This window comes from Dermacentor andersoni, chromosome 7 (assembly GCF_023375885.2).
Source record: "Dermacentor andersoni chromosome 7, qqDerAnde1_hic_scaffold, whole genome shotgun sequence".
Classification (NCBI taxonomy): Eukaryota; Metazoa; Arthropoda; class Arachnida; order Ixodida; family Ixodidae; genus Dermacentor; species Dermacentor andersoni.
In genome coordinates, this window is record NC_092820.1 from 128,374,879 (window position 1) to 128,399,853 (window position 24,975).

Consider the following 24,975-nt stretch of genomic DNA (forward strand, 5'->3'; position numbering starts at 1 on the left):
ACCTTGTATGCTTTCCGTTAGACAAACGTGATAACGCTACGTTTCTGCTTCAATATCGCAATTACAAATGCGCCATCATGTTCCTATATAAAATAGAATTTGCATGTGTTTTCAATTAGCTTCTTCGGCGATGCAAGTTAGTATGCAAATAAGCTCTACCTTTTACCAAAATCCACCAGAAGCAAAAAAAAAACGAATAACGCGCTCATGGCCAATTCATAAAGAAAGATTAAATATGCAACAATTAGTTGTACAGGAAATGATTGCTGGAGCAAGAAATCGAAGCTATATGTTGGCTTGCTAAAAATAAAACAACAAAATATAAACATAAATGTGGAAGACACATGTTGGTATAGTCTTTATTGTTTCCCGTGCTTCAAAAGCTTTGAGTCTTCTTTCTTTCTCAAACAATTCAACAACCTTAGTGCGGTACGTGCAACCATCAGAACATATTTGAAGAATTACTTCGGCAGTTTTTCAGCCTCACATTCTTGCAGAACTGTCATATGCGCTGAAATAATAAAATACGTAGTGACTGTTTAGATATTTGATTACACTGTGCCAATATTCACGCCATAGAGTACGGGTGCCATTTCCTATGATATCGTGAGAAGTACCATGGCTGCTCCTCTACATTCGTTCCTTAGAGAAGTCAAGGAAGCGTCTATCTTCCAATGGAATGTCAGAGGCATTAAATCGCGCATTTCGGACTTTCGTCCGTTTGTTTTTAAGAACAAATTTCCAATAATCGTCCTTTGTGAACCAAACGTTGAGAGCGCCATCCGCCTATCAGGATATGAAGCTTTGATGTCTGCCACCTGTACCGACCGCAGCAAAGTCATCGTTTATATCAGATGCGATTTCACATATGTTTTACACCCAGTGGCACCTGATGACGACAATCAGTATGTGTGTTTGACTATAAAATGCAAGAACGTCGCACTCACGCTCATAGGTGCCTACATTTCACCTTCGAGTCGATTTGACAGCGCAAGGCTAAGTACAATTTTAACAGCGACACCTGGACCATGGGTTATTACCGGCGACTTCAATGCGCATCATCCGCTATGGGGAAGCTTAAAGATGGACTGTCGAGGAAGACGTGTACTATCCTTCGCGTCGGATCATGAGCTCTGCTGCCTAAATGATGGCAGTCCCACCTTTCTGCGAGGATTGACATACAGCAGCTGCCTGGACTTGACTTTTGTTTCAAGATGCCTCAGTGCCAGTGTGAAATGGTTCACGGACAACGAAACGCATGGTAGTGACCACGTTCCAACATATGTTAAAATCGACGGCATACGCAAGTCACACTCTACTACAGTTCTTCATCACATCGACTGGCCTAAATACACGTTGCTCATGGAGAAGAATAGCCAAGAGATCCAGGATTGTCTGCCTGGCAACATCGAGAAGCTAATTAACGCCGCTGCTCAAGAAGCCACAAGATCTTTTAGGCCTGTTCCTAAATTTTCTGAATTCGAAGCAGAATTGGAGCGGCTTCGAGCAATCCGCCGTCGCGCGGAAAGAAGGTACAGGCGCACCAAGTCCATCTACGACCTAAGGGAGGCGAGACGCATACAGAAGAAGATCCAGCGTCGGATCAACTCCCTGCAGTCTCTAAGATGGAAAACCTTCTGTGATACCCTTGATCCGCATAAACCCCTCTCACATATTTGGAGAACAGTGCGTGGTCTTCGAACATCACCGCAACAACGCCACCCCTTCAAATGCCTGGCTCTCTATCAAGGTCGCAGAGAGATCGACGTAGCGGAGGACTTCTGTTTCAAGGTTGCTGGTCTACCACCATCGTTCGCTACACGTGATCCCCGTGATGTTCCAATCGCGCGAGATTCTCGTATGGACAATTTGTTTTCCATCGAGGAGTTGCAGGCGGCGTTGGCAGCGTGCAGACGTTCCTCATCGCCTGGGCCTGACGGGGTGACATACGCAGCTCTTGGAAACCTCGGTCACACAGCCCGGCATGCACTTCTAAACGTGTACAATAATTCATGGCGTGAAGGAGAAGTTCCAGCTGCATGGAAGTCTAGCCGCCTTGTGCCTTTGCTCAAGCCAGGTAAATCACCCCTAGACGTGGCGTCTTATCGTCCCATTGCTCTGGCCAGTTGTCTAGGAAAGGTGATGGAGAGGATGGTGCTGACGCGTCTAGAGTGGTATCTAGAACATTACAAGTTATATCCTGACGCTATGGCAGGCTTTCGACGCGGACGCTCTTCTATAGACAACGTCATAGATCTTGTCTCGTCTGTTCAGCACGAAAAAAGCCTCAGGAGACTGTCAGCGGCGATGTTCCTGGATGTTAAAGGCGCATATGACAACGTAACCCATCAAGCCATCCTGGACGCCTTGGGTGATGTCGGCCTCGGCGGCCTTGTATTTCGGTGGATATCCAGCTTCTTGAAGGACAGGTCATTCTTTGTGCAAACAGAGGACGGTGCGTCATCACAACGCAACACCTACCGAGGCGTACCACAAGGCGGAGTCTTGAGCCCCACTCTATTTAACCTGGTGCTCATCGACCTGGTTCACACCCTTCCGGAATCCGTCCATGTGTCGATCTATGCAGACGATATATGCATTTGGTCATCAGGAGCGACGCGTCCTCAGGTGCGCGCCAGACTTCAAAAAGCGGCCACACTAACATCAGGTTATCTTCGAGCACGAGGTCTGGAGCTGTCCTGCGAGAAGTGCTCTATAGTCGCTTTCACGCGTAAAGCAATGAAACCATACGTTATCAGAATTAATGGACAGCCAATTGCCTACGAGAAGACGCACCGCTCTCTAGGAGTGATAATCGATCGAGACCTTTCCTGGAGTACTCATGTCTCCTACCTAAAAAGGAAATTAATCATGATAACCCACTTGCTCAGATTTCTTGCGGGAAAGTCATGGGGTGCGTCTGTGAGTGCGATGCTCCAACTCTATAACGCACTGTTCCTTGGTCTCCTGCGCTATAGCTTACCTGTACTGGGTGGGACCGGCAAGACCAACATCCGTGCCCTCCAATCTGTACAAGCTCAAGCTCTGCGAATTTGCCTTGGTCTTCCCAGATGTGCGTCCACGGCAGCAACAATAGCCATCGCGCATGACCACCCCATCAACACGTATCTTCAAGTCGACACCTTAAGGATGCATATCAGGCACTTCGCCCGACTTCCATCGCATCATCTCGCCTCCCTTCCTGCCTCTCGACCTCGTTCAGCGTTTAGCAAGATTATTGCCGCCAACCATGGAACTTTACCGTTGAACTTCACGCCTGCAGCACGACCATCTCAACCGCTGTGGTGCCTCCATCCACTTCAGGCTCTTCTTGTTATTCCCGGTATTAAAAGGAAAACGGAGATGTCAACTTTTGCCCTCAAACAAACCGTGCTTTCAATGCTACATGAACAGCACAGAGGACGCATCCACGTTTACACAGACGGTTCTGTATCCTCTAATAGTTCAGCTGGAGCAGTGGTGATTCCCGCAGAGTGCGTTACCCTCAAGTTCAAGACATCTCACATCACATCATCGACGGCTGCAGAACTCGCAGCTATCCGTGCTGCTCTGGAGTTTATTGTTCACAAATCATCACATTCATGGTCCATCTTATGTGACTCAAAGGCAGCTCTTCAGTGTCTGATGTCCCCTTTCAACCATGGACCAAATGAGCAACTAGTCGCAGACATCCGACTACTCCACCATCACGCAATCAACAAGGGACACAACATCATCTACCAGTGGATACCGGGTCACTGTGGAATTTCAGGAAATGACAGTGCGGATGACGCTGCCCGGTCGGCTCATGATGGTGCCCAGATTACACCCATACCGCTGTCAAGAACAGATGCAGCCACAAGTCTTCGCTCCCTCGCCCGCGAGCTTACACAGAATCTGTGGAACACCAGTGCATTCACGAATGCACGTCTCCACAAATTGGATCCACGTCTGCAACTCCGCCTACCACCAGGGTTGCCACGAGCGGAAGCAACACTTCTGTGCCGTCTGTGGCTCGGCGTGGCATTCACAAACTCCTATTCATTCCGCATTGGAATGGCCGACAGCCCTACTTGTGACACCTGCGGCTGCGAGGAGACGATTGAACACCTCCTTTGTGACTGTCCCCGTTACGCAGTGCGAAGAAAAGTGCTCGTGACCGCTCTCGCAAAACTGGACAATCGCCCCTTTACAGAGGAAAAAGCTCTAGGACACTGGTCCAGACGGGCTTCGGCACTCAAGGCCTTAAGGGCTTTGTTGAAGTTTTTAAGGACATGCCAATTGTGTGACCGCCTCTGAACGTTGTAGCGCGTAGTTTCGCGTTACTGTGTCAATTTTCTTTTTTTTTCCATTTTTTTTCCTCTTCTTCTTCTTTCTCCTTTTATTCCCTTTACCCCTTTCCCCAGCACAGGGTAGCCAGCCGGGACTTACACTGGCTAACCTCCCTGTCTTTCCTCTCCTTTGTCTCTCTCTCTCTCTCCTATGATATCGCGAATGCAAGATTTGATTATGAAGTGTACCGATAAGAACGCGGCACCCATAGTCTCCGAATGTAGGCACATAAGATTGATGAAAAAATAAATAATTAGTACTTCCTCACAACGTTTGTCTCCTGCTTCGGGCCTAAGCTTGGCCTTGTCCTATATTTCTGCTTTGCTTGTGATGATACATCAAGAAATGTTCGAAAACTGCATCTCATATTGCAAATAGCTGATGCAGAAGGTCAGTGGCAGTCAGGGTTCGGTGGTGTTTAGAGAAAATACGCTTCACTAAACCTTCTTGACCGTTCACCTTTGTATAAATTCAAATATCTTCAACTTGCAGATGACGATTATTCAACATTGGTGTCTTGCCGTGGTGTAGCAAGCTTCCTTTATTTCTTTTTGAGTAGCTCCTTACGTGATATTGAGTTCACTCTAAGAAAAAAAAGGAGCGACCCTTGCTCTATAAAAGGAGAAATGGCGATGTCCTCTGTGTTCGTCTTGAATTGGAGCAACTTTCCTCCCTCATTCATGGGAGGAACAGTCTCTCCCTTCCAAAATCAGCATGGCCGAATCCAGGCAAGCGAAACGAAGCGATGAATGCGACTAGGCCAACCAACTGCGCTAGTTCGCAGCTGAAAAACAACGTACGCGTCAAAAGCATCGCGTAATATATGCAAAAAAAAAAAAAAACCTCGGTAAGCTTTCTTTGGCGCATATATACAAGGAACCAGGTTCAAGTACGGCACTATATTGCGGCGACGCTTTCCCCTCGTCTGCCACTGTTATCACCCCCTGCTCACGGTCGGCTGATCATGTTAATAAAACCGGCGGAGCGTTGCTCCAACCCCTGTCCAAGCGCTAAAAGGAAGTGCATCGCTAGAGCATCGCGGCGTTGAACTTACGTAAACATAGGGATATCCACGCATCAGTCCATCGCATACACGCACGCTCATGTAAAAAACGCACTTAGAGCCACCTGGAGAGGCTTCAAACTGCGAAACCGTATAATTACTACCCGGCCCTATAAATGGCGCTTAAATCCGTTCAGCAAGGTCACGACAGAGCAGCACAGAACACTTTCACAGACATAATATGCAGAACAGGACAAGACGGAGCACTTTAAAACACATACTGCGCAAAACAGAGCAACCACAATACACGGCATTTGCACAAACACTGCTCGAGCGGCCTGCATCGATATATCTTGGCACCTTCTTATATAGCCATGATGTTTCGGCTTGCATTGTAGTGCCAGCGAGTGACTCTCTGTTATACGTAATTTAGCAATAAATTTCGATAGAATGCTTGTTCTGGTACAGTCACCCGTTAGGTACGGCAAATACACACTTACCTGTTAATATAAAACCGCACTATAATGAATGCTTTTGACTAGCGACTTTCAATTATCAACATGGTCGCAATGGGAATCTAAGTATTTCACTTCGAAGCTGTGGCGGATGGCGCTTCCAGAACCGCTGACATGTACAAAATGCATTCTGTTGAGATCGCTTCAACGTTTTCTTGCCTTATTTCAAACAGGAATGGCAAACAAGTTGCTATTAGCGGCGTCCGTAGGCCGCTGCAAAGCTGGTACGTTTGAGCCAGCGGCTGGACTTCAGGCCGGGGGTATAGTGCAGGGATGAGTCTGACCGGGTGCTGAAGTCACAGCTTTCGAGCAAGCCTTCGAAATCATGTTTTGCCTTCCTGTCTACAGAGCAAAAGTATTCGGCTACGTCGAGGGTGTCGTTCGCTGCTACACGCTGAGCAAGTGCGTGTGATTTGTAAGGACATAGCGGTTGAATGAGAACAGAATGTAGAGAGAGAGAGACAAAAGGCAAGGAAAGACAGGGAGGTTAGCCAGTGTAAATAATGGCCGGCTACCCTGTGCTCGCGAAAAGGGTAGAGGCAATAAAAGGAGAAGGAAGAGAGAAAAAAAACGAGAAAAACTCACAGAGTAACGTGATGTTACGCGCAACAACAGCCAAAGGCGGTCGCACAATTCACAGGCCCTTAAAAACTTCAGCAAAGCCCTTAAGGCCTTGAGTGCCGAAACCCATCTGGACCAGTGTCCTAGAACTTTCTCTTCTGTGAAGGGGCGATTGCCCAGTTTTTTGAGCGCGGTCAAGAGCACTTTACTTGGCGAATCGTAACGTGGACAGTCACAGAGGAAGTGCGCGATGGTCTCCTCGCAGCCGCAGGTGTCGGAAGCAGGGCTGTCGGCCATTCCAATGCGGAAGGAATAGGAGTTAGTAAATGCCACGCCGAGCCATAGGCTGCACAGAAGTGTTGCTTCCGCTCGTGGTAACCCTGGTGGAAGACGGAGTTGCGAACTTGGATCCAATCTGTGAAGACGCGCTTTCGCGAATTGACTGGTGTTCCACAGAGTTTGCGTAAGCTCGCGTGCGATGGAGCGAAGACTTGTGGCTACATCTGTTCTTGACAGTGGTATGGGTATAATATGAGCAGCATCGTGGGCCGACCGGGCAGCGTCATCCGCACTGCGATTTCGCGAAATTCCGCATTGACCCGGCATCCATTGGTAGGTGATGTTGTGCCCCTTGACGATTGTGTAATCGTGGAGTAGTCAGATGTCTGCGACTAATTTCAGATTAGGTCCGTCGTTGAAAGCGGACAGCAGACACTGGAGAGCTGCCTTTGGTTCACAAAAGCTGGACCATGAATGGGGTGATTTGGGACCAATAAACTCCAGAGCAGCACGGATAACTGCGAGTTCTGCAGCCGTCGATGATGTAACGTGAGGCGTCTTGAATTTCATGGTGAAAGATATTGCGGGAATTACCACTGCTCTAGCTGAACCTTTAGAGGACACCGAACCGGCCTTGTAAACGTGTATGCGTTCGTTGTGTTTGTCATATGGGAATGAAAGCACGGTTTGTTTGAGGGCGAAAGATGACATCTCCGTTTTCTTTTTGAAGCTGGGAATGACAAGAAGGGCCTGGAGTGGACGCAGGCACGGAATGTAAATACTAGCGTAGCATCCAAGGGAGCTATGATACAAGTTACTCGCCGCCATCTCAGAGTACTATACTTCATGCGAGAACTAGATAATACTCGCCGCGATTGGCGTGATTGGCCCCGCTCACCATTGACGACATCAGAACGCTAACTGTAGGTGTCTGCTGTGTTATAACCATCTCCAGGAGAGTCGTGGTAGCGTAGTTGGTTGCGGTACAGTCTACTTGGCTACAACTACTATAACCCTAGCGTAACTACAGTGGCGGAAGCGTAACCGTCGTGACAATTGACCGGAAAAGATAACTCCGACTATGGAGTATGCCGCCTATCTCCGAGCCACATCTGCGCCATGCTAGCCGTTCTTTCTTCTTGAGAAAGGGTGGTTTCGTCCGTGCCGACGTTTAAATTCGACAGTGCCCCGCAGCTTTCTACTATTACAGTACTCGAAACAGTGTACATTGGTGCCGTTACCATGTGTGACCCATTAGCTTCACGTCTGGGCATATCCGCATATCATGAAAGGCACCCTTGTGCCTTTCATTAGGCTTTTCGTACTTTGTAGTTCTCTACTTTGTAGCGAGCTTTTCAGCTCTATCTGAAAAAGAGCTGAAATTTTTGCGCAGGGCTTAAAATATCGCTTACAAAGATCGTTCGCTCTGATTGTTTGTCTGTTCACGTGGCTATGACTCATGTTGGCTGAGTGTATAAGTACGACCTGCTTTTCGATAATAAACATTGTTGGACGTTAGCACTGTGGTGGTCCCTGTGTGTCTTCTTTTGTCCCGTCTGTTAATCGCGCTACCGTACACCCCTTGAAGGTGTTACGCGCACTGCACGATGCATCACAGAGAAGCCGCTGCTGTCGGGCGCAGAGACAGACGAACTGGCATGCAAGTGGCGCCGGATACACAGCTGTATATCTGGTCGGATGGTGCGCTCATGCACCTCCTTGCTCTGGCGGCAGGGTTATTGTTCCATCTGTGGATTTGGAGGCGTAGCTTGCGGCGGTGATATGCTCACACCGCTCCGCTACGTGGCGACGACGCCAGCAAACGTATTTCGCTTTCGCTTCGAAGCCGTCGAAGATGGCTATTCAAAACGACCACAAATGCATACATTTGATGTAGCTTAACCTTCTCCACATACTCATTTCCCGCATCAAAACAAGAAATGTTGGCTGACATTTGCCGCGTCTAGACCCTAGATGCTGGAGTACGGGCTCGTCTTGCTGTGCGTCAGCAACCGGACGCTGCTTTCGAGTTGAAATATTCTCGTATTGCAGCTCCCCTTCGAGCTAGAGGTTTTAGACTGATGGTCGCTTGTCATGAAACATTTAGACTTCCGTTTATGCTACTTAGCATTACTTTCCGTGGAAAAGAAGTTATTATAGCCGATTTTCGGGCCACCGGTGGCGGCAACGCAAGATACGCACGCAAGGGAGAAACGTTCCTCCCCTTTTGATTGCCTCAGGAGGGCGCGTCAGGTGAAGTGCGTGTGAAGGAGGAACTCACCGACCTTAAGAAGGCAAACGGCTAGTTCCTCCTTTCTCGCTCCTTTTTTTAAAGAGTCTTACATCAAACATTTTGCTCAATTACAATTTTTGGTTAGATAAGCTAATCCAGCAAAATTACAATGTTTGGGTTTTTTACGAGCATACTGGGAAGCTGCTAACTTGCATTACAGGAAATCATTGCAGAATTCATATAAAGGAGACATATTTCTCAAATGCATTCATTCGTTAGGATTTCTACTTCCCGTGAATAGTGCGCCTCATAAAGGCGCTCGTGTAGCTTTTCTTTAGGTTAATTCAATATCTTACCTATGTAAACCCGAAATGGACGATCAAATACTAGTGAGGGCTTAAGCCTACTTGAAGTTTTGCAATGGTACCTGTGTATATTGGAGATTTGCTTGAACTAGCACAAAGGCATTACCACATTTATTGATTTGTGACATCCTGGGTACCGCCGGTATCCGGGATATCAAAATCGGCTATTTTGGCTGTCACGTCACTTCATTATCTTGACATACACAACATCTGAACTACTGGATCACACAATGCGATATTGGTAAAAAAATTTTGATTAATGCCTTCCAGCTCAGCTGGGCAAGAAAAATTACTGTTCGCCAAAATGTCAGAAAAGTTTTGGAAAGAAAATCAACCAAGGTGAATGAGTTTTGAACATCAACAAACATGTGGAACTTCTTTTAACTATATCTGTGATGCTAAAAAGAAACGCCGATTGATTTCGCGTCAAATGAGCCAATGGATAAATTATCCCGACTAAAGAGGGTAGAGCTACTTCGTCTGTTAAGGTTTTCTGATTAAACTCCATAGTATGCATAAACAAGTTTGACATCTTGAGCATACGAAAATCTGTCTACTGATTTCTAGAGCGTAGCCAAAGTGATGAGGTCGTAGTTGAGGTTTTAAAAGATATGAGCGGGCAGGGGCGTATTGAAGGTGTCTACTGAATCATTCAAATGAATAACAAAGAACCTTTCATACACGTTTTATAGTATACTAACAAAGTTTGTGCAATGCTTATGAAGATTTAGCAGTACCAGGAATGGCGAGGCTATAATATCGTTATACCCCACTGAGAAGGTACTTGTTTGAATCTCATTTTGCCCTTGAATAAGGCAACTATGATTATCACATTAGATAAATAGGGCGTGATATATAGAATCTAAAAAGCACACTTACCACGGCACGTTTCTGTGCATTGTGAACAGGTTTGAAAGCGGTTTGAATTTGCTCCACAATATTCAAATTTTGATTTCTTGCACCTTTTATCGCTCGCGTCGAAATACCACATAATAGCGGCTGCTTTTTTCCTGCAGGTTTTGCCTATTTGTAGCCGCGCTAGGCATGGGTCTTTTGCTTTCTTATATCGGCCTAAAAGGGAAGAAATACATTTGAGTCCATTTAGACTTGCGTGGATTTTTGCGTGTGTCCCATTATTTATGGCATTACAAAGTAAACTTGCAAGTGCAGCCGTTGGGCATCGGTATTTTTCTAAAGGAGAAAATACGAAGTGCAAGTTACTAATGTGCTGTTATTGAACATTGTAACTTAATAACAGCTGTCCAACTAGTAAGAAGCAGACGCTAGCAATGTAGACGGTCAAATAGACATTGGCTGGCAGCAGATGGCAGGTTCAATAGTCATGGCACCCACTGGCAGTGCCTTAAAGAATTATCTGTTCTGTATTAAAGCTAGGGGCGGGGTAAATGATTTATTTAGATATCTGCCACGGAGCCGGCTTTGTAGCTCTAATGCCAGCAATAAATAATAAATTGTTATAAGTCATGAACTTGCAGTTCTGGCCCCACTAACATAGGGCATGAGCAGGTTATGGTGAAAAACGTAAAAGACGAAGTATACATTATGGCAGAAAAAATAGAGCTAAACTTTTTCTTGTGCTTTAGGAGGCTTCACTGTTGTCTTGTTTTATGCAGTAGGTACAAACAACAACAACAACAGCAATAACAACAAGAAGAACAATTGCTCACTCAGTCTCCTTCATTCATTTCGCGCATACCACAGTGTCGGACTTTACTCATGTAGTATTGATGCCTGAGGTTGTTTGTATAGCCAGATAGTTTTTTCATATAACTTGATATTGTCCTTTAATTATTTGTTTGTGGGAAAGCAAGAGAACCAATATTTGCCAAGATTTGCAATTTCGTGAAAATAAATCATTCACGCTGTGTTTCCTAGCGAAGCCTATAAAAATGCAACTTGTAGCTTTCATTGTTTCCATTGTTTCCTAAAAAATGTTTTTATATGCGCTCACAAAAAAAAAATTGATTTCAATGTCGAAAATCTTTCATCTTCTTTCGAAAGCGTACGGTATAGGCGAATCAAAAAACACAGAAACCTTTTTAAAGCATACGAAAACACACTGCCTTGTGCAAGTTATAGCATTGAAAAGAACTCGGTGATGACTGCTGCCTAAAGGATATGACGCGAAATCATTGTTAAAGACTTGCAGGTCGTTAATAATTATACGAGAAGAAGCAGCAAAATAAGAAAATTACGTTTGCATGCTGGGATGATTGTGCTCATATGGAAGAAAACAGACGTTGATACTCACTGCCGCATTGTCGCTCGCATTCGTGAACGGTGTAGAAATTATTGCCATTGCCTCCGCAACCCCCATATATAAATTCAAGGCATCGTTTTGCAGTCTCGTTATAGTAATATCTTGGTATAGAAGCTTTACAGACGCCGGTTTCTGGAGCCATGTTGCAAGCAACTGGCTTCCATGATTCTCTGTTTGCCGCAGGTTTACTTATCTTTCCTAATGAAAGAACATATTCAATCATTTCGTGAGATCAGAACATCAACCTACGGTTTTATTGAATTAGATATTCCTGCCAACGTCAGGTCCCTTAAGAATTGTCACAACAAAGACAGGTAGAGTCCTGTTTGATTTTCCGGATTCGATCATCACTACTGTCCCTTAAAACATATTTAAAATAACTCTTGTCCTGTTGTATTATCTTTATTTGCCTAAACGCAACACACGTGCTGATAGAGGGCGTAGTCAGTACATTGTGTGGCCGCAGCGAATACGTATATTTTTTATAATACAGCACTTTATGAGAAACATAAGTTGCCATATTAGGAAGCATATCACTCTAGATCTGCGCTAGTGGAGTCTCAAGTTTTATTAGACGTTATGTCACAGGCTGGGGAATAGTTGGTTGAATGCCGTAGTTGCGGAACAACATCTCAGCTTTCTCGAAAGGGCCATTAGGATAAGAGGAATAGTGTTAGTTTTCAACGGCGTGAGAGTGAACTAATGCTGGCGAACACAAAATTAGATAGAGGTGCGTGTTCGACAACTCAGTTTACCAACACTGCCATGAAAACAGACATATATATATATATATATATATATATATATATATATATATATATACACGTGGGCGAGGGACAGGCTGAGAAAATCTCCATCTTTTTATACGTATAATCTGAAGAACTGGTTCCATCTAATACTAAACCCAGAAATTGTAAGACCATGTTTTACTTACGACAAAATACGATTTCTGCACCGTGTAGTATGTCACAGTTCTAGCCTGCGGTTCTTATCACAGTGAAGTGCATAGGTACCCAATAAGGTATTGATTAGCTGGTAATCCAGGTAGCGAAATGGCAAATGCGGCATGAATGAATTGTAAATTCTTGCGTGACAATACTCAACTTTTTTATGATGCTATATGGCGGACACCGTAACATCAACCTATTCACAAGGTATTTCCAGTCCTTCCTGAAAACTATCACACAAATTGCTGTCAACAAGAACATGGAGGATCAAGACTGTTCTTGTGACTATAGTTGACGGCAACGATTCGCACCTAAATCTATCACACTCTTAGTGTATCTGGTCAAGGAGGATTATAAAGCTCCACCATGAGGTTATAAATAGTGTCTGGGGTTCAAATTAGCTTCTTTGTTATAAAGCAAATGAAGGCGCCTCAGGATCATTATATTTCTTGAAATAGCCAGCGGTTGGAAATTAGACATTTAAAATAATGCCTTTGCCGATTTTTCCTTTCTTAGCATAAAAATCAATCTGACCGCTCATTTTTGAATTTGCTTTACGTTTATTTAATTTTGGCTGCCGGGTTCGCGGACTGTCAAACAACACTATAGTATCAGCCAGAAAATTGTTAGTGCAAGATACTCTTGACATTGGTTGTGGCCTCTCTCAGTTTGCGTCTAAGAAGAACAAGATTTTTTCTGAACAGATCCATGTAAGATTCCTACGTGCATAGTATAATTTATTTATAATGCATAGTATAATTTCTACGTGCATAGATAATTTGTTTGTGTTACGCCGAGATTCATATTATTGTTCGTTAATTTTTACGTTTCTTCTGACTGAGTACAGCTTAAAGCTATTTTTGTTGGGGATGCTCTCGCAAACTTCTTTATCGGTTGTAGGAAAAAAAATGTTCCTGTCAGCTATTACTGACAAGCCATTTCAGCTTACTAAAAATAAACTGGTCAGATGATTTCTAAGAAGTTCTTGCTTACACCTCTCAGCCGTTTGTTAAGAGGGTCACATTATAATATTTAACCTAATTAGTTAAATTGCCCACTCGTACTCAGCACAAAGCACAGTCTGCGTGGATCCTACTTCTTGTTGCTAATGACCTGGTACGGCAAAACCCAAGTCTTGATATATGTGATGGCATGTCCGATCACAAGATTGTATCCTGATATTTAACATTCCAGTTCTCTCTCAAACTTGAAAAAACAAAATGCAAGCACGGCGCCACGCGCGCGAAGTTAAACATGAATATGTCTCATTCGATGACCTCGAAAACTTGCTCTCAAAATGCGGGGGTGAGGTAGTGCGGCAGCAGCAGCGAGCGAATTGAACTGCGTGCTGCCGCTCACTTTGACGCGAACTAAGCGTCGGAAGCACAGCGCATACGAAGTTACCAGCACTCGGCGCACTTTCTCCACATCGCTGATCGCTTTCACCACAGGACCCCCTACGCAACAGCCGGTGGAGTATAAAACACCGTTCCCCACAACCGTTGCCCACGACCGTTCCCCACCATCTGATGCCTCGCACGCGATAGAAGACGGCGCGCTTCCTCCCCGCTTTCCTCCATTGCGCACTCTTGATTAAGCCGCAATATTCGGCCCACCCTCGCAAGTTTCACTCGCATATACAGCATATGCGCGTGCCGACGATGTTATCGTGCTTGGACTTTACACGGACATTCACGACGACGCGACTACAACGGCAGAAATGCACCGGGAGTGTCCATTTAATTGCTCTGTAACAAAAGCGAGAACTAAGCATAAAAGCCATCGAACAAGTCCTAACGCAGAAAAGATGACCTATCTACGTGTTATGTTAGGAAACGAGATAAAATAGGGGAAACGCCACTTTTCGAACATGCGACTGACAGCTTTCTTCTTTTTCTCCCCGGAAAGTTTGGGTGATACCTGTCGACGAAAAAGAAGCTAATGCCATGTCTATCAGTCGGTGACACAACACTCCTCGATAAATTTTTACTCACTCGAATAATTAATACATATTTATGCTCTGTGCTCACGCAGGAAGGGGCTAACAATCCCAACATTTCGCATTTCGAAGAAGTACTGACTATAGATGATTTAACTGTCAGTGAAGAAGGCGTGCCGGCGCTAGTCCGGAATTTAGACATCAACATATCGCCTGGTATTGGTGAGATACTGAATGAGGTTCTGGTACAGTATGCCGAATGCCGAGCGAAATATTTAACCCTAACATTTCACAAGGTATTCACGCATGCGGAGATTCTAGATTTGCACAAAAATGCTCCCATACCTAAACCAGACGACCACTCATCACCTACTTCTTAGAGTCCTATATCAATTTTATGCAGTTCAGTGAAATTGCTTGAACATGCTATATAAAAGCGCATATCTTATTTGTTGAGAATAGTAATCTCCTTGAGAACGGGCAACATGCTTTTCGTAGTGGAGTATCGACAGTAACCTGCGTAGTCGTAACAATTCGTGACCTGGCGATAGCGCTAGACAGACAAACTTAGGTGGACATAATATTTCTTGGATTTTGAGACAGCCTTCGACCGCGTATAGTACTCCAACCTCACACTGAAATTGTAGCTTATTCAAGAAATCATCTCCTCCTGGCATGGGTTGGGGCGTAGCTTTCGTCCAGGCACAAATGTATAATCATTGATGGCATAGCTTCTCCTTCTCTCCCGGAGGTGTCTCGTGTTCCACAGGGCTCTGTTTTCAGCCCTATATTCTTCTTGCTCTCCATTAAAGACATCGTTCAGAACATAGGCGTTAAAATCCGGCTGTTCCAGGAAATCTATAGCGCTAACGATCGCGTTTATTGATCGATCTTTTAAGTAGAATTGCAAATGGAAATGGGCCATAATACCGGTCACTGCGGAACTCTAGAACAAGTAAGCAAACACCCGTAATTTCGACGAAATGCCACCCGTGCCGGAAATAGGTTTCAATTGAGTTAATATTTGCGTTAGCAAATATTAACTTGGTTCTTGGGGATGGTAAATCATGAAACTTGGGCATTTAATTTATTTTAAAAAGATCTTTGTCCAACATAAAATATGCGAAAATCGAAAATATATGTATATTTAAAAGTGGCTCTTGCAGCCAGTCGCGCAGCAATTTAGCGTGTATTCGCAGGCTTCTTTCACGCTCGGAAAAATTTACGGAGCACGCATAGATCAACAGAAAGCTGTATCGGGAGTTTTTAATGCTCCTTTACAATTTTCGCATTTACACTTTTAATCTCATTACACTATTTGAGAAAATGATTAATTAGGACTCATTATGTAATTAGAGGGAATGCAAACAAAATTATTGAGTATCTAAAAGCACGAGACAACTGCATTATTTTGGTGCTGTCCAGCTACGTGGCATTTGCGAACATTTAATGTTTGACTAAAGTTACGTGGGATACCGTGTAAATCTATAAAATGCGAGGACACCTAAGCACTTCTTCTGGGTTGGGAATGCCAAAGCATTATCGCCCGTTTGAACACCGCGCAGCGGTTCTTCTAATTTCTCGCCGCGCGTAATGCATCACAGTGGGACGTGCTGCCTCAGCCAGAGAGCAACAGCAGCCTGCAGTGGCAACGCCGCATGCGATAGACGCCTTGCGCGAGGAGAAACCTAGGAAGCAGCAGCCACCGCCAAGGCTGGAACGCACGTGCAGCAGCTAAGCCCAGTACCGGTGAGAGAGAGAGAGAGAGAGAGAGAGAGAGAGAGAGTGATACGGACCACGCGCCGGCTTCCGAAAGCGAGACGGCGGCACTTGCATGCGCACGTCAGGCGATTGCCTCGACGACGAAAAACCGCCTCGCTCCGCGTCGTCGCGTCCCCTCATCTGCTCCGTCGAGGCCCGATCGTGACGTGGCGTTGCGGCGATGCTCTGAAGCCACACCTGGCGCGCTATCGCGGCAGCCAGGTGTTTTGTTTTGACCGCTCTGCTCTGTCGAGGCACGCTCGTGACGTGGCATCGCCGCCAACGTTAAATTTGAGAGTTGGTTGGCAGCTACAGAGGCCGGCGTTATCGCTCAACGGGCTATTTGACGCTTTCGCATAAAAGAGTGGGAGAGAGAGAGTGAGCACTCAGTATGTGTGGGCGGGACGCCCACACGTACAGAGTGGGAAAATGCTGTGATAGTTATTATGAAAGGAAAAAAGACAGTCACACTCACTTGCGCATCCTTGTTCGCATGCTTGCATGCTGTCAAAATTATTACTATTGCCTCCGCAGCCGCCATATATAAATTCAAGGCACGCATGTGTGGATACGTTATAGTAATATTTTGGTATGGCAGCTTTGCAAGGGCCGACTTCGGGAGGCAGGTGACATTCACTTGGCAACCATGTTTCCTTATTTCCAGCCGGTGTGCTTCCTTGCTTCCCTAATAGAATAAAAACTGCTTTACTCCTTGGATTCAGAACATTATCAGCCAAGTTTCGTTCAATCGAGTTCGTACGGGCGTTAGGTCACTAGGTCAGCCAGTTTGCGGCTCGCTCTTTTCTCGGATAGATATACCTACACGCTCTTGCTCAGACCAATGAAATGTGAGCATTTGTTTTTGGAATAATGTTTACCTTCAGCAAATGTTACACGCACGCCGAGGATCATCGACTAGCATAAAAGAATTTTCAGTCTCTCTTGAAATTTACAAATGAAGGCACAGATAACTAGATTATTAGACTCCAGATTGTTTCATCCAACTTCATTATGCCTAAATTAGATCGTGGAATAAGAAACGTTTATTTTCTATTTTTGATTGCTCAGGAGAAAGAATGCATCTTTTAATTAACAGTGTTACTATCTAGGCACTCACACTGAAACCGTGATTCTTAGATTAATAAAAGTAAAAATTACTGCTTTTCTTATGCTTAACTAAAGACTTACGAATAGCATATTTCAGAATGTTCGCGATAAAGCGCTTAGTTTCTTTTTTAATGTCCCATGAGAAGTTACACTTCATGTCGACCAGTTTTCAGATACCCCAACAAAATAGTACAAAAAAAAACATCTGGTGACAGCTAAGCACTCCTGAGTTGTGAATGCGCAATTATTTATGCCCTATTCAACGCTGCGGATGGTACTTCGAGTTATGAACAGCTCGCGAGCAAGCGAGCGTGTTGAGACGCTTTACCAAGGCCGCCTAGACAAACGAAGCTACCAAAACTAAGCGCACTTTGCACATATCGCTGATTGAATTCAGAACGGCGTGGCCTAGCCATACGCAAAAGCCGGTGGAGTATAAAACACCCTCCCCCACGGCCCTCCCCTCCACCCCATGCCTCATGCGCGGCGGAAGACGGGCACGGTTCCTCCCTACTTTCCTCGCTTGCCCACGCTAGACTAAGCTGCAATTTTTGGGCGACCCTCGCAAATTTTCCTCGCACCTACAGCATACGCGCGGGGCGACGAGGTTATCGTGCTTGGAGTTTATACGGAACCTCACGGCGACGCCACTACGACGGCAGAAATGCACCTGTAGTGTCCATATAATTGCTCTTGCAGTACAAAGCTAGAAGTAGGCACAAGAGCCACCCAACCAATGCAAACGCATAAAAGATTACCCATGTTGCTATGTTAGGAAACGACGTAAAATAAGTAAAACGTCACTTTCAGAAGTTGCTACTGATAACTTTACTTTCTTGCTTCCAGGAAAGTTCTGGTGATACCCGTCAATGAAAAAGAAGTCGGTGCCATGTCTGTCAGTCGGTTACACAGCACTCAACGATAAATTTGAAATAGCTCAACGAATTAGTACATATGCCTGGTCTGTGCTCACGCAGGATGGGGCTAACATTCCAAACATTTCGAATTCCCAAGAAACACTGCCTGTAGATTTAACTATAAGTGAAGCAGGCGTGCCGACGCGAGTCCGGAATTTAGACGCCAAGATATCTCCTGGTATTCATGAGATACAGAATGAGTTTCAAGTACAATGTGTCAAATGCGAAGCGAAATATATAACCCCTATTATTTCACAAGTTTTTCACACGTGCGGAGCTTCCGCACGATTGGAGATTAGCAAAAAATGCTCCCGTACCAAATTTAGACGACCACGGATCACGTACGTCTTACAGTCCTATATCAATTCTATGCACTTGAGTGAAATCGCTTGAACACTTTATATAGAAGCACACATATTCTTTTGCTGAGAATAGCAATCTTCTTGGCCACCGGCAACATGCTTTTTTAGAGGAGTATCGACAGTAACCCGTGAAGTCGTAATTATTCGTGAGCTTGCGATAGCGCTTACACAAAGTTAGTTGGAGATAATATTTTTGGATTTTGAGAAAACCTTCGACCGCGTATCCTAATCCAACCTCATTGTTAAATTGTAGCCTATTCTCGAAAATCATCTCATCCTGGCATGAGTTGTGGCGTACCTCTCGTCCTTGCAAGAAAAAATAATGATTTATGGCATATCTTCTCCTGTCCCGGAGGTGTCTGGAGTTCCACGAGACTCCCTTTTCAGCCCTCTATTCTTTTTGTTCTTGATTAACGAAATTGTTCAGAACGTAGGCGTTGAAATCCGGCTGTTCGCAGAATACTGCATAATGTACCAGGACATTTATAGCCCTAACAATCAGGTCTTAGTGAGCGATGGTTTAAGTAGAATTGCATATGCAATGGGCCATAATATTGGTCACTGCAGAAGTCTACAAGAAACAAGTCAACAAACACAGTGGTCTACAGTAATTTCGGCGAAATGCCCACCGCGCCGTAAATAAGTTGCAGTCGAGTTAATATTTGCGTTAGCAAATAATCACTTGGTCCTTGGGGATGTGAAATCATAAATCTTACGCATATATTATGTTTTAATAAGCTTTTTCTCAAACATAAAAACATCGCAAGTATATGTATACATAAAAGTGGCTCTAGAAGCCAATCGCGCCGCAATTTAGTGTGTTCGCAGGCTTCTTTCACGCTCGAAAATATTTACGTAGCACGCATTGAGCAACAGAAAGATTTACCGGCGGTCTTTCTTGTTCTTTTACAATTTTCTCATTTAGACTTTTAATACCATTATACTACTTGCGAAGTTGATTAATTATGACTCATTATGTAATTAGAGGGAACGCAAAAAGGTTACTGAATATCTAAAAGCCCCAGCAAACAACATTACATTGGTTCTGTCCAGCTACGGGGGAGTTGAGTATGTTCAACGTTTAGAAAATTTACGCGGGACACCGCGTAAATACATAAAATGCGAGGACGCCTAAAAACTTCTTATGAGTTGTGAATGCGAAACCTTTATTGTCCATTTGAACGCCGCTCAGCGGTTCTTCGAGTTTCTCGGTGCGAGTAATGTACCACAGTGGGACGTGCTGCCTCAGCCATACAGCAACAGCAGCCTGCGGTGGAAACGTCGCATGCCACAGACGCCCGGCGCGACGAGAAACCGAGGAAATGGCAGCCGCCGTGAAGGCTGGAAGGTGCGAGCTGCAGCTAAGCGCAGTGGGGGTGACAGAGAGAGAGAGAGAGAGAGATAGAGAGACCGAGCGCCGGCTTCCAAGAGCGAGACGGCGGCGCCTGCATGCGCACGTCACGCGATTGCCTCGACGACGAAAAACTGTCTCGCTCCTCATCGTCGCGTCGCCGCATCTGCTCCATTGAGGCGCGATGGTGACGTGGCGTCGCGGCGACGTCCTCCAGCCAAACATGGCGCGCTGTGGCCGCAGCAGGTATTTCGCTTCAATCGCTCGGCTCTGTCGAGACACGCTCGTGATATGGCGTGGCAGCCAATGGAGATTTAACTGATGGTAACAGCTACAGAGGCCGGCTTTATCGCTCAACGGATCATTTGACGCTTTCGCAAGAAAAGCGGGAACATGCTGTGATAATTGACCTGAAAGGGCAAAAGACCGTCACACTCACTTGCGCATCCTTGTTCGCATGCTTGTAGGCTGTCGAAATTATTACTGTTGCCTTTGCAGCCACCATACCTAAATTCAAGGCACTTATGTGCAGATGCGTTATAGTAATATCTTGGTATGGCAGCTTTGCAAGGGCCGACTGCGGGAGGCAGGTAACATTCACTTGGCATCCATGTTTCGTTCTTTCCAGCTGGTTTGCTTCCTTGCTTCCCTAATAATAAAAAAAAACTGTATTTTTTCTTTGAATTGAGAACATCACCAACCAGGTTTCGTTCAATCGAGCCTTCGTACATGCATCAGGTCACTTCAAAATATTCCCTACAAGGACAGCTGGCGGCTCGCTGTTTTTTTTCGGATGGATTCATACCTACAAACTCTTACTCCGACCAATCAAATCTAAGGATTTGTTATTGGAATGATGTTTACCTTCAGAGAGTGTAACAGGCAGGGTGAGGAACATCGACTAGTCTTAAAATATTTTCATTATCTCTTGAAATTTAGAAATGAAGGCACAGTCAACATGCTCATTAGAGTCGAGACTGTTTCATTCAACTTCATTATGCCTAAATTAGATCGCTGAAATGATTGATATTAATTTTCTGCTGTTGATTGCTCAAGAGGAAGAATGGAATCTTAATTAACAGTGCTACTGTCTAGACACTCAGTTTGAAACCCTGCTTCTTAGAGTAATAGGAGCAAAAATTATTGCATTCCTTATGTTTAACTAAATTCTTACGAATAGTACGTTTCAGAATGTTGGCGAGACAACGCTCAATTTCTTTGTAATGTCGCAAGGGTAGAGTTACACTTGATGCCGACCAGTTTTAACATACCCCAACAAGCTACTACAAAGAAGAAATAAAAAAAAAAACATCTAGGGACACCTAACACTTCTTATGAGTTGTGAGTGCGAAATTATTTATGCCCTACTGAACGCCGCGGAGCGGTACTTCTAATTATGAACTCCTTGCGGCCTACCGAGTGTGCTTACACGCTTCGCCAACGCCTCCTACACAGCACAAGACCAGTGCACTTTGATCTGTGACGTCATGCCATCTTGCCCGACTGCCATAGGATCTAATGGGGGCGCGCCCGAGGAAGCTGCGGTGATTTTAACGCCACCGCTTTCGTCACGCAAGCGTCGACAAAGGAAATTTCGGACCAAGTAGCATGATTTCATAAAGCAGAGTGCACAGACCTGCTATTTATTAGGTGCCACTCTAGTCCAGTGGGTCAGACACTCGACTGTTGAGCATAGGGTCGTAGTTCGAAGCTCGCTGCCGCCTGAGTCCTTCCTTTCGAATTTATTATGTTTCTTTATACATCATTTACAGACATTACCGAGGCGAACTTACAACGCAGGCGAAAGCTTTTGCTGATAAGGAACGCGCGGATGACAAAGGCTTCCGGGAGCGATGGTGACGTGGCATTGTGGTGATGTCCTCACATCACACCTGGCGTGCTATTGCCAAAGCAGGCGTTCCGTTTCAACCACTCGGCTCCGCCGAGGTACGCTCGTGATGTCGTAGCCAATGAAAATTTAAGTGTTGTTCAGCACCTACAGAGGCCGCCTTTATCGTTCAACGGTTTATTTGACGCTTTCGCGTAAAAGAGTGGAAAGATGCTGTGATAAATGTCCCAAAAGGGCGAAAAACAGTCGCACTCACTTGCGCATTCTTGTTGGCATGCTTTCACGGTGTCAAAATTATTACCATTGCCTTTGCAGCCGCCATATTTAAATTGAAGGCACTCATGGGCAGATGCGTTATAGTAAAATCTTGGTATGGCAGCTTTGCAAGGGCCGACTTCGGGAGGCAGCCTACATTCACGTGGCATCCATGTTTCGTTGTTTCCGGCGGGCTTGCTTCCTTGCTTCCCTAATTAAAGAACAACTGCATTTATTCCTTTAATTCAGAACATCGCCAGTCAGGTTTTGTTCAATCGAGTATTCGTACAAGCATTAGGTCACTTCAAAATATTCACTACAAAGAAAGTTTGCAGTTCGCTGTATTTCGTGGACGAATTCGTTCATACGTACAAGCTCTTACTCACACATATCCTAGATGAATCTTGTATTGACCTAATATTTTCTTTACCCTAAGTAGAACAGGCCTGGTGCTAAATGCTTATAAAGCCCATTATGGGCCAGACGAAGCTACGTCTCTCTTGGACAATAGCGAGACCATTTTACAAGAAATTTGAGGTGCCACATTAGGAAGTATGAAACCGTGGTTTTGTGCAAGTATGGCTATAAGTTCTTTTTCATAGTGGGTAATAAAGTTAGGGTAATAATCAGAATAAAAGGTGCCACTCTACAACAAAACTTGATGGTTGTTGCCAAGAAAATGCTAATAGAGTGATTTTAATGGGTAGAAGAAGGACTTCAAGCAGATGGAAACGTACATCCACCAATGGCACAGCGCAGCTGAGAAAACCACTTTGATCTATGGCTGAAAAAAATTTATAAGTGGCGGGGAAACATGATCAGGTAATCTTCATTTCTGTAATCTTATGATCTCGGCGTATGCGTAAACTTAGTGAAAAACTTTTTAGCACATGATTTATTAACGTCAGCAATAGGTCATCAGTTTGTTGTATCTTCTGGTGTTATAGCACTGACATTTCGCTTTTAAGGCTGAAGTAACCCAACCTATGTCAAAGCTGTTGCTCTTTGCAAATAAATCGTAAACTCCGAGGCAACAAAATGTAAAAGTGTTTTATTGAAATAATGTTTTGCTTGCCAGAATATAACAGGCAGCGTGAACAACATCAACTCGTACAAGAGGGTTGGCAGTGTTTCTTGAAATTTGCATGTGAAGGTACAGTGAACAAGCTTATGAGGTTCGAGACTGTTTCAGTCAACTTCACTATGGCTAAAATAGATAACTGAAATGATTGGTATTATCTGCAGTTCATTCCTTAAGAGCTACATAGTACTATTCTAATTAAACTGCATTACGGTCGAGCCGCTCACTTTGAAACCATGCTTCCTAGAATAATGAATGTAAATATGATTCATTTACACATGTTTGACTAAACGCTGAGGAATAATACGTTTCCAAGTTCTCGGGAGACAACGCTGAATTTCTTTTTAATGTCCCAAGGAAGCAATTACACTTCATGCAGACGAGCTTTAAGAGACCGGAGCAAGATATTCCACAAAAAAAATTCGAACACACCTAAGAGCTTCTTATCACTTGTGACTGCGAAAGTATTTATGCCGCATTGAACACCGTGAATCGGTACTTAACGTTATGAACTCCTTGCAGGCAAGCGAGCGCGTTGACACTCTTGACAAACGGCCCCTAGAGAGCACAAGGCAGGTGCGCTTCGGTCCGTGCCGTAGCCCGACCTTGCAGGACTGCAACATAATCTAATGAGGACGCTCCCGAGTAAGCCACAGTGATGTTAAAGTCACTCTTTTTGTCACAGCTGACTTGGCAATAAAAATTTCAGTCCAACTACTATGGCGCCATAAACCAGAGTGCAGAGGCCTGCTATTTGAGAGGCGCTGGTTTAGCCTGCTGGTTGAGACAACCGGCTTCTGAGCGGGGGTCTCAGGTTCTAAACTCGCTGCGGCCAACGTCTTTCCCTTCGATTTTATACATTAATTTCTTTATAGTCACTACCGAATCGAAGGTAAGACGCCGGCGAGAGATTGCGCTGTCAAGCAAAGCGCGGATAACAAAAGCTTGCGAGAACGAGAGCGATGGTGACGTGACGTCGCGACGATGCCCTGACGCCACACCTGGCGCGCGATTGCTGCAGCAGGTGTTTCGTTTCGCCCGCTCTGCGAAGAGGCATGCTTGTGACGTACCGTCGCAGCCGATGAGATTTAAGTGTCGTTTAGCTTCTACGTATAAAGGGACATTGCACTAGCGCGTAAAAAAGGGCACGGACAGGAACATAAAAAAAAAGACACACCGAACGCTAGACATCAAGTGGCTTTATTCTCAGGAAGGCACAAATACTCGAGGCCTTTCTTTTTCATCGGCAAAAAGAGGACTGCGTCAGCAAACCTGACGTATATTTGACGGCAAAAGAAATAAAATTCTTACAGAATAAGGTGACATTGTACATGCGCTTCAGGGATTGATCATGTAGCACGTGCCTTGTTGCATATATATTTGTGTCCTGAGAAAAAGAAGCCAGTTGAGGTCTAGCGTTTGGTGTGTCTTTTTTCACGTTGCTGTCCGTGTCCTTTTTTTTTACGCGCAAGTGCAATGTCCCCTTATACGAATAACCACCAAGTTTCTGCCTTAAATAAAATGTTCAGCTTCCACAGAAGCCGGCTTTATCGCTCAATAGGCCATCTGACGCTTTCACATAAAAAAGTGGGAACATGGTGTGGTAATTATACAGAAAGAGAGAAAAACGGTCACACTCACTGCCGCATTCTAGTTTGCATGCTTTCACGCTGCCAAAATTATTACTATTGCCTCCGCAGCCACCATATTTAAATTGAAGGCACTTATTTGCAGATGGGTTATAGTAATATCTTGGTATGGCAGCTTTGCAAGGGCCGACTTCCGGAGGAAGATTACATGTAGTTGGCATCCATGTTTCGTTGTTTCCAGCTGGTTC

At 44.8% G+C, this 24,975-nt stretch overlaps 1 protein-coding gene across 1 annotated transcript; it reads right to left on the bottom strand.

Moving 5' to 3' along the window:
• Nucleotides 1-343: 343 nt before the first annotated feature.
• Nucleotides 344-24,975, bottom strand: LOC126534537 (actinia tenebrosa protease inhibitors-like). The gene is made up of 7 exons (XM_055072433.1): nt 24,780-24,975; nt 22,059-22,268; nt 20,393-20,602; nt 16,692-16,901; nt 11,561-11,767; nt 10,168-10,359; nt 344-511 (listed from the first exon to the last, which is right to left on the bottom strand). Exons 1-7 carry the CDS (start codon nt 24,946-24,948, stop codon nt 462-464), a joined length of 1,248 nt encoding a protein of 415 aa, XP_054928408.1. The 5' UTR covers nt 24,949-24,975; the 3' UTR covers nt 344-461.

Excerpts from the sequence above, each read along its gene's own strand:
- LOC126534537 (XM_055072433.1), bottom strand. The coding sequence starts at position 24,948 with ATGCCAACTACATGTAATCTTCCTCCGGAAGTCGGCCCTTGCAAAGCT. Across the intron at positions 10,360-11,560 it reads ATGCGAGCGACAATGCGGCA|GCCGATATAAGAAAGCAAAA; the intron begins GTGAGTATCAAC and ends CTTCCCTTTTAG. Across the intron at positions 512-10,167 it reads ATGCACAGAAACGTGCCGTG|CGCATATGACAGTTCTGCAA; the intron begins GTAAGTGTGCTT and ends TTATTATTTCAG.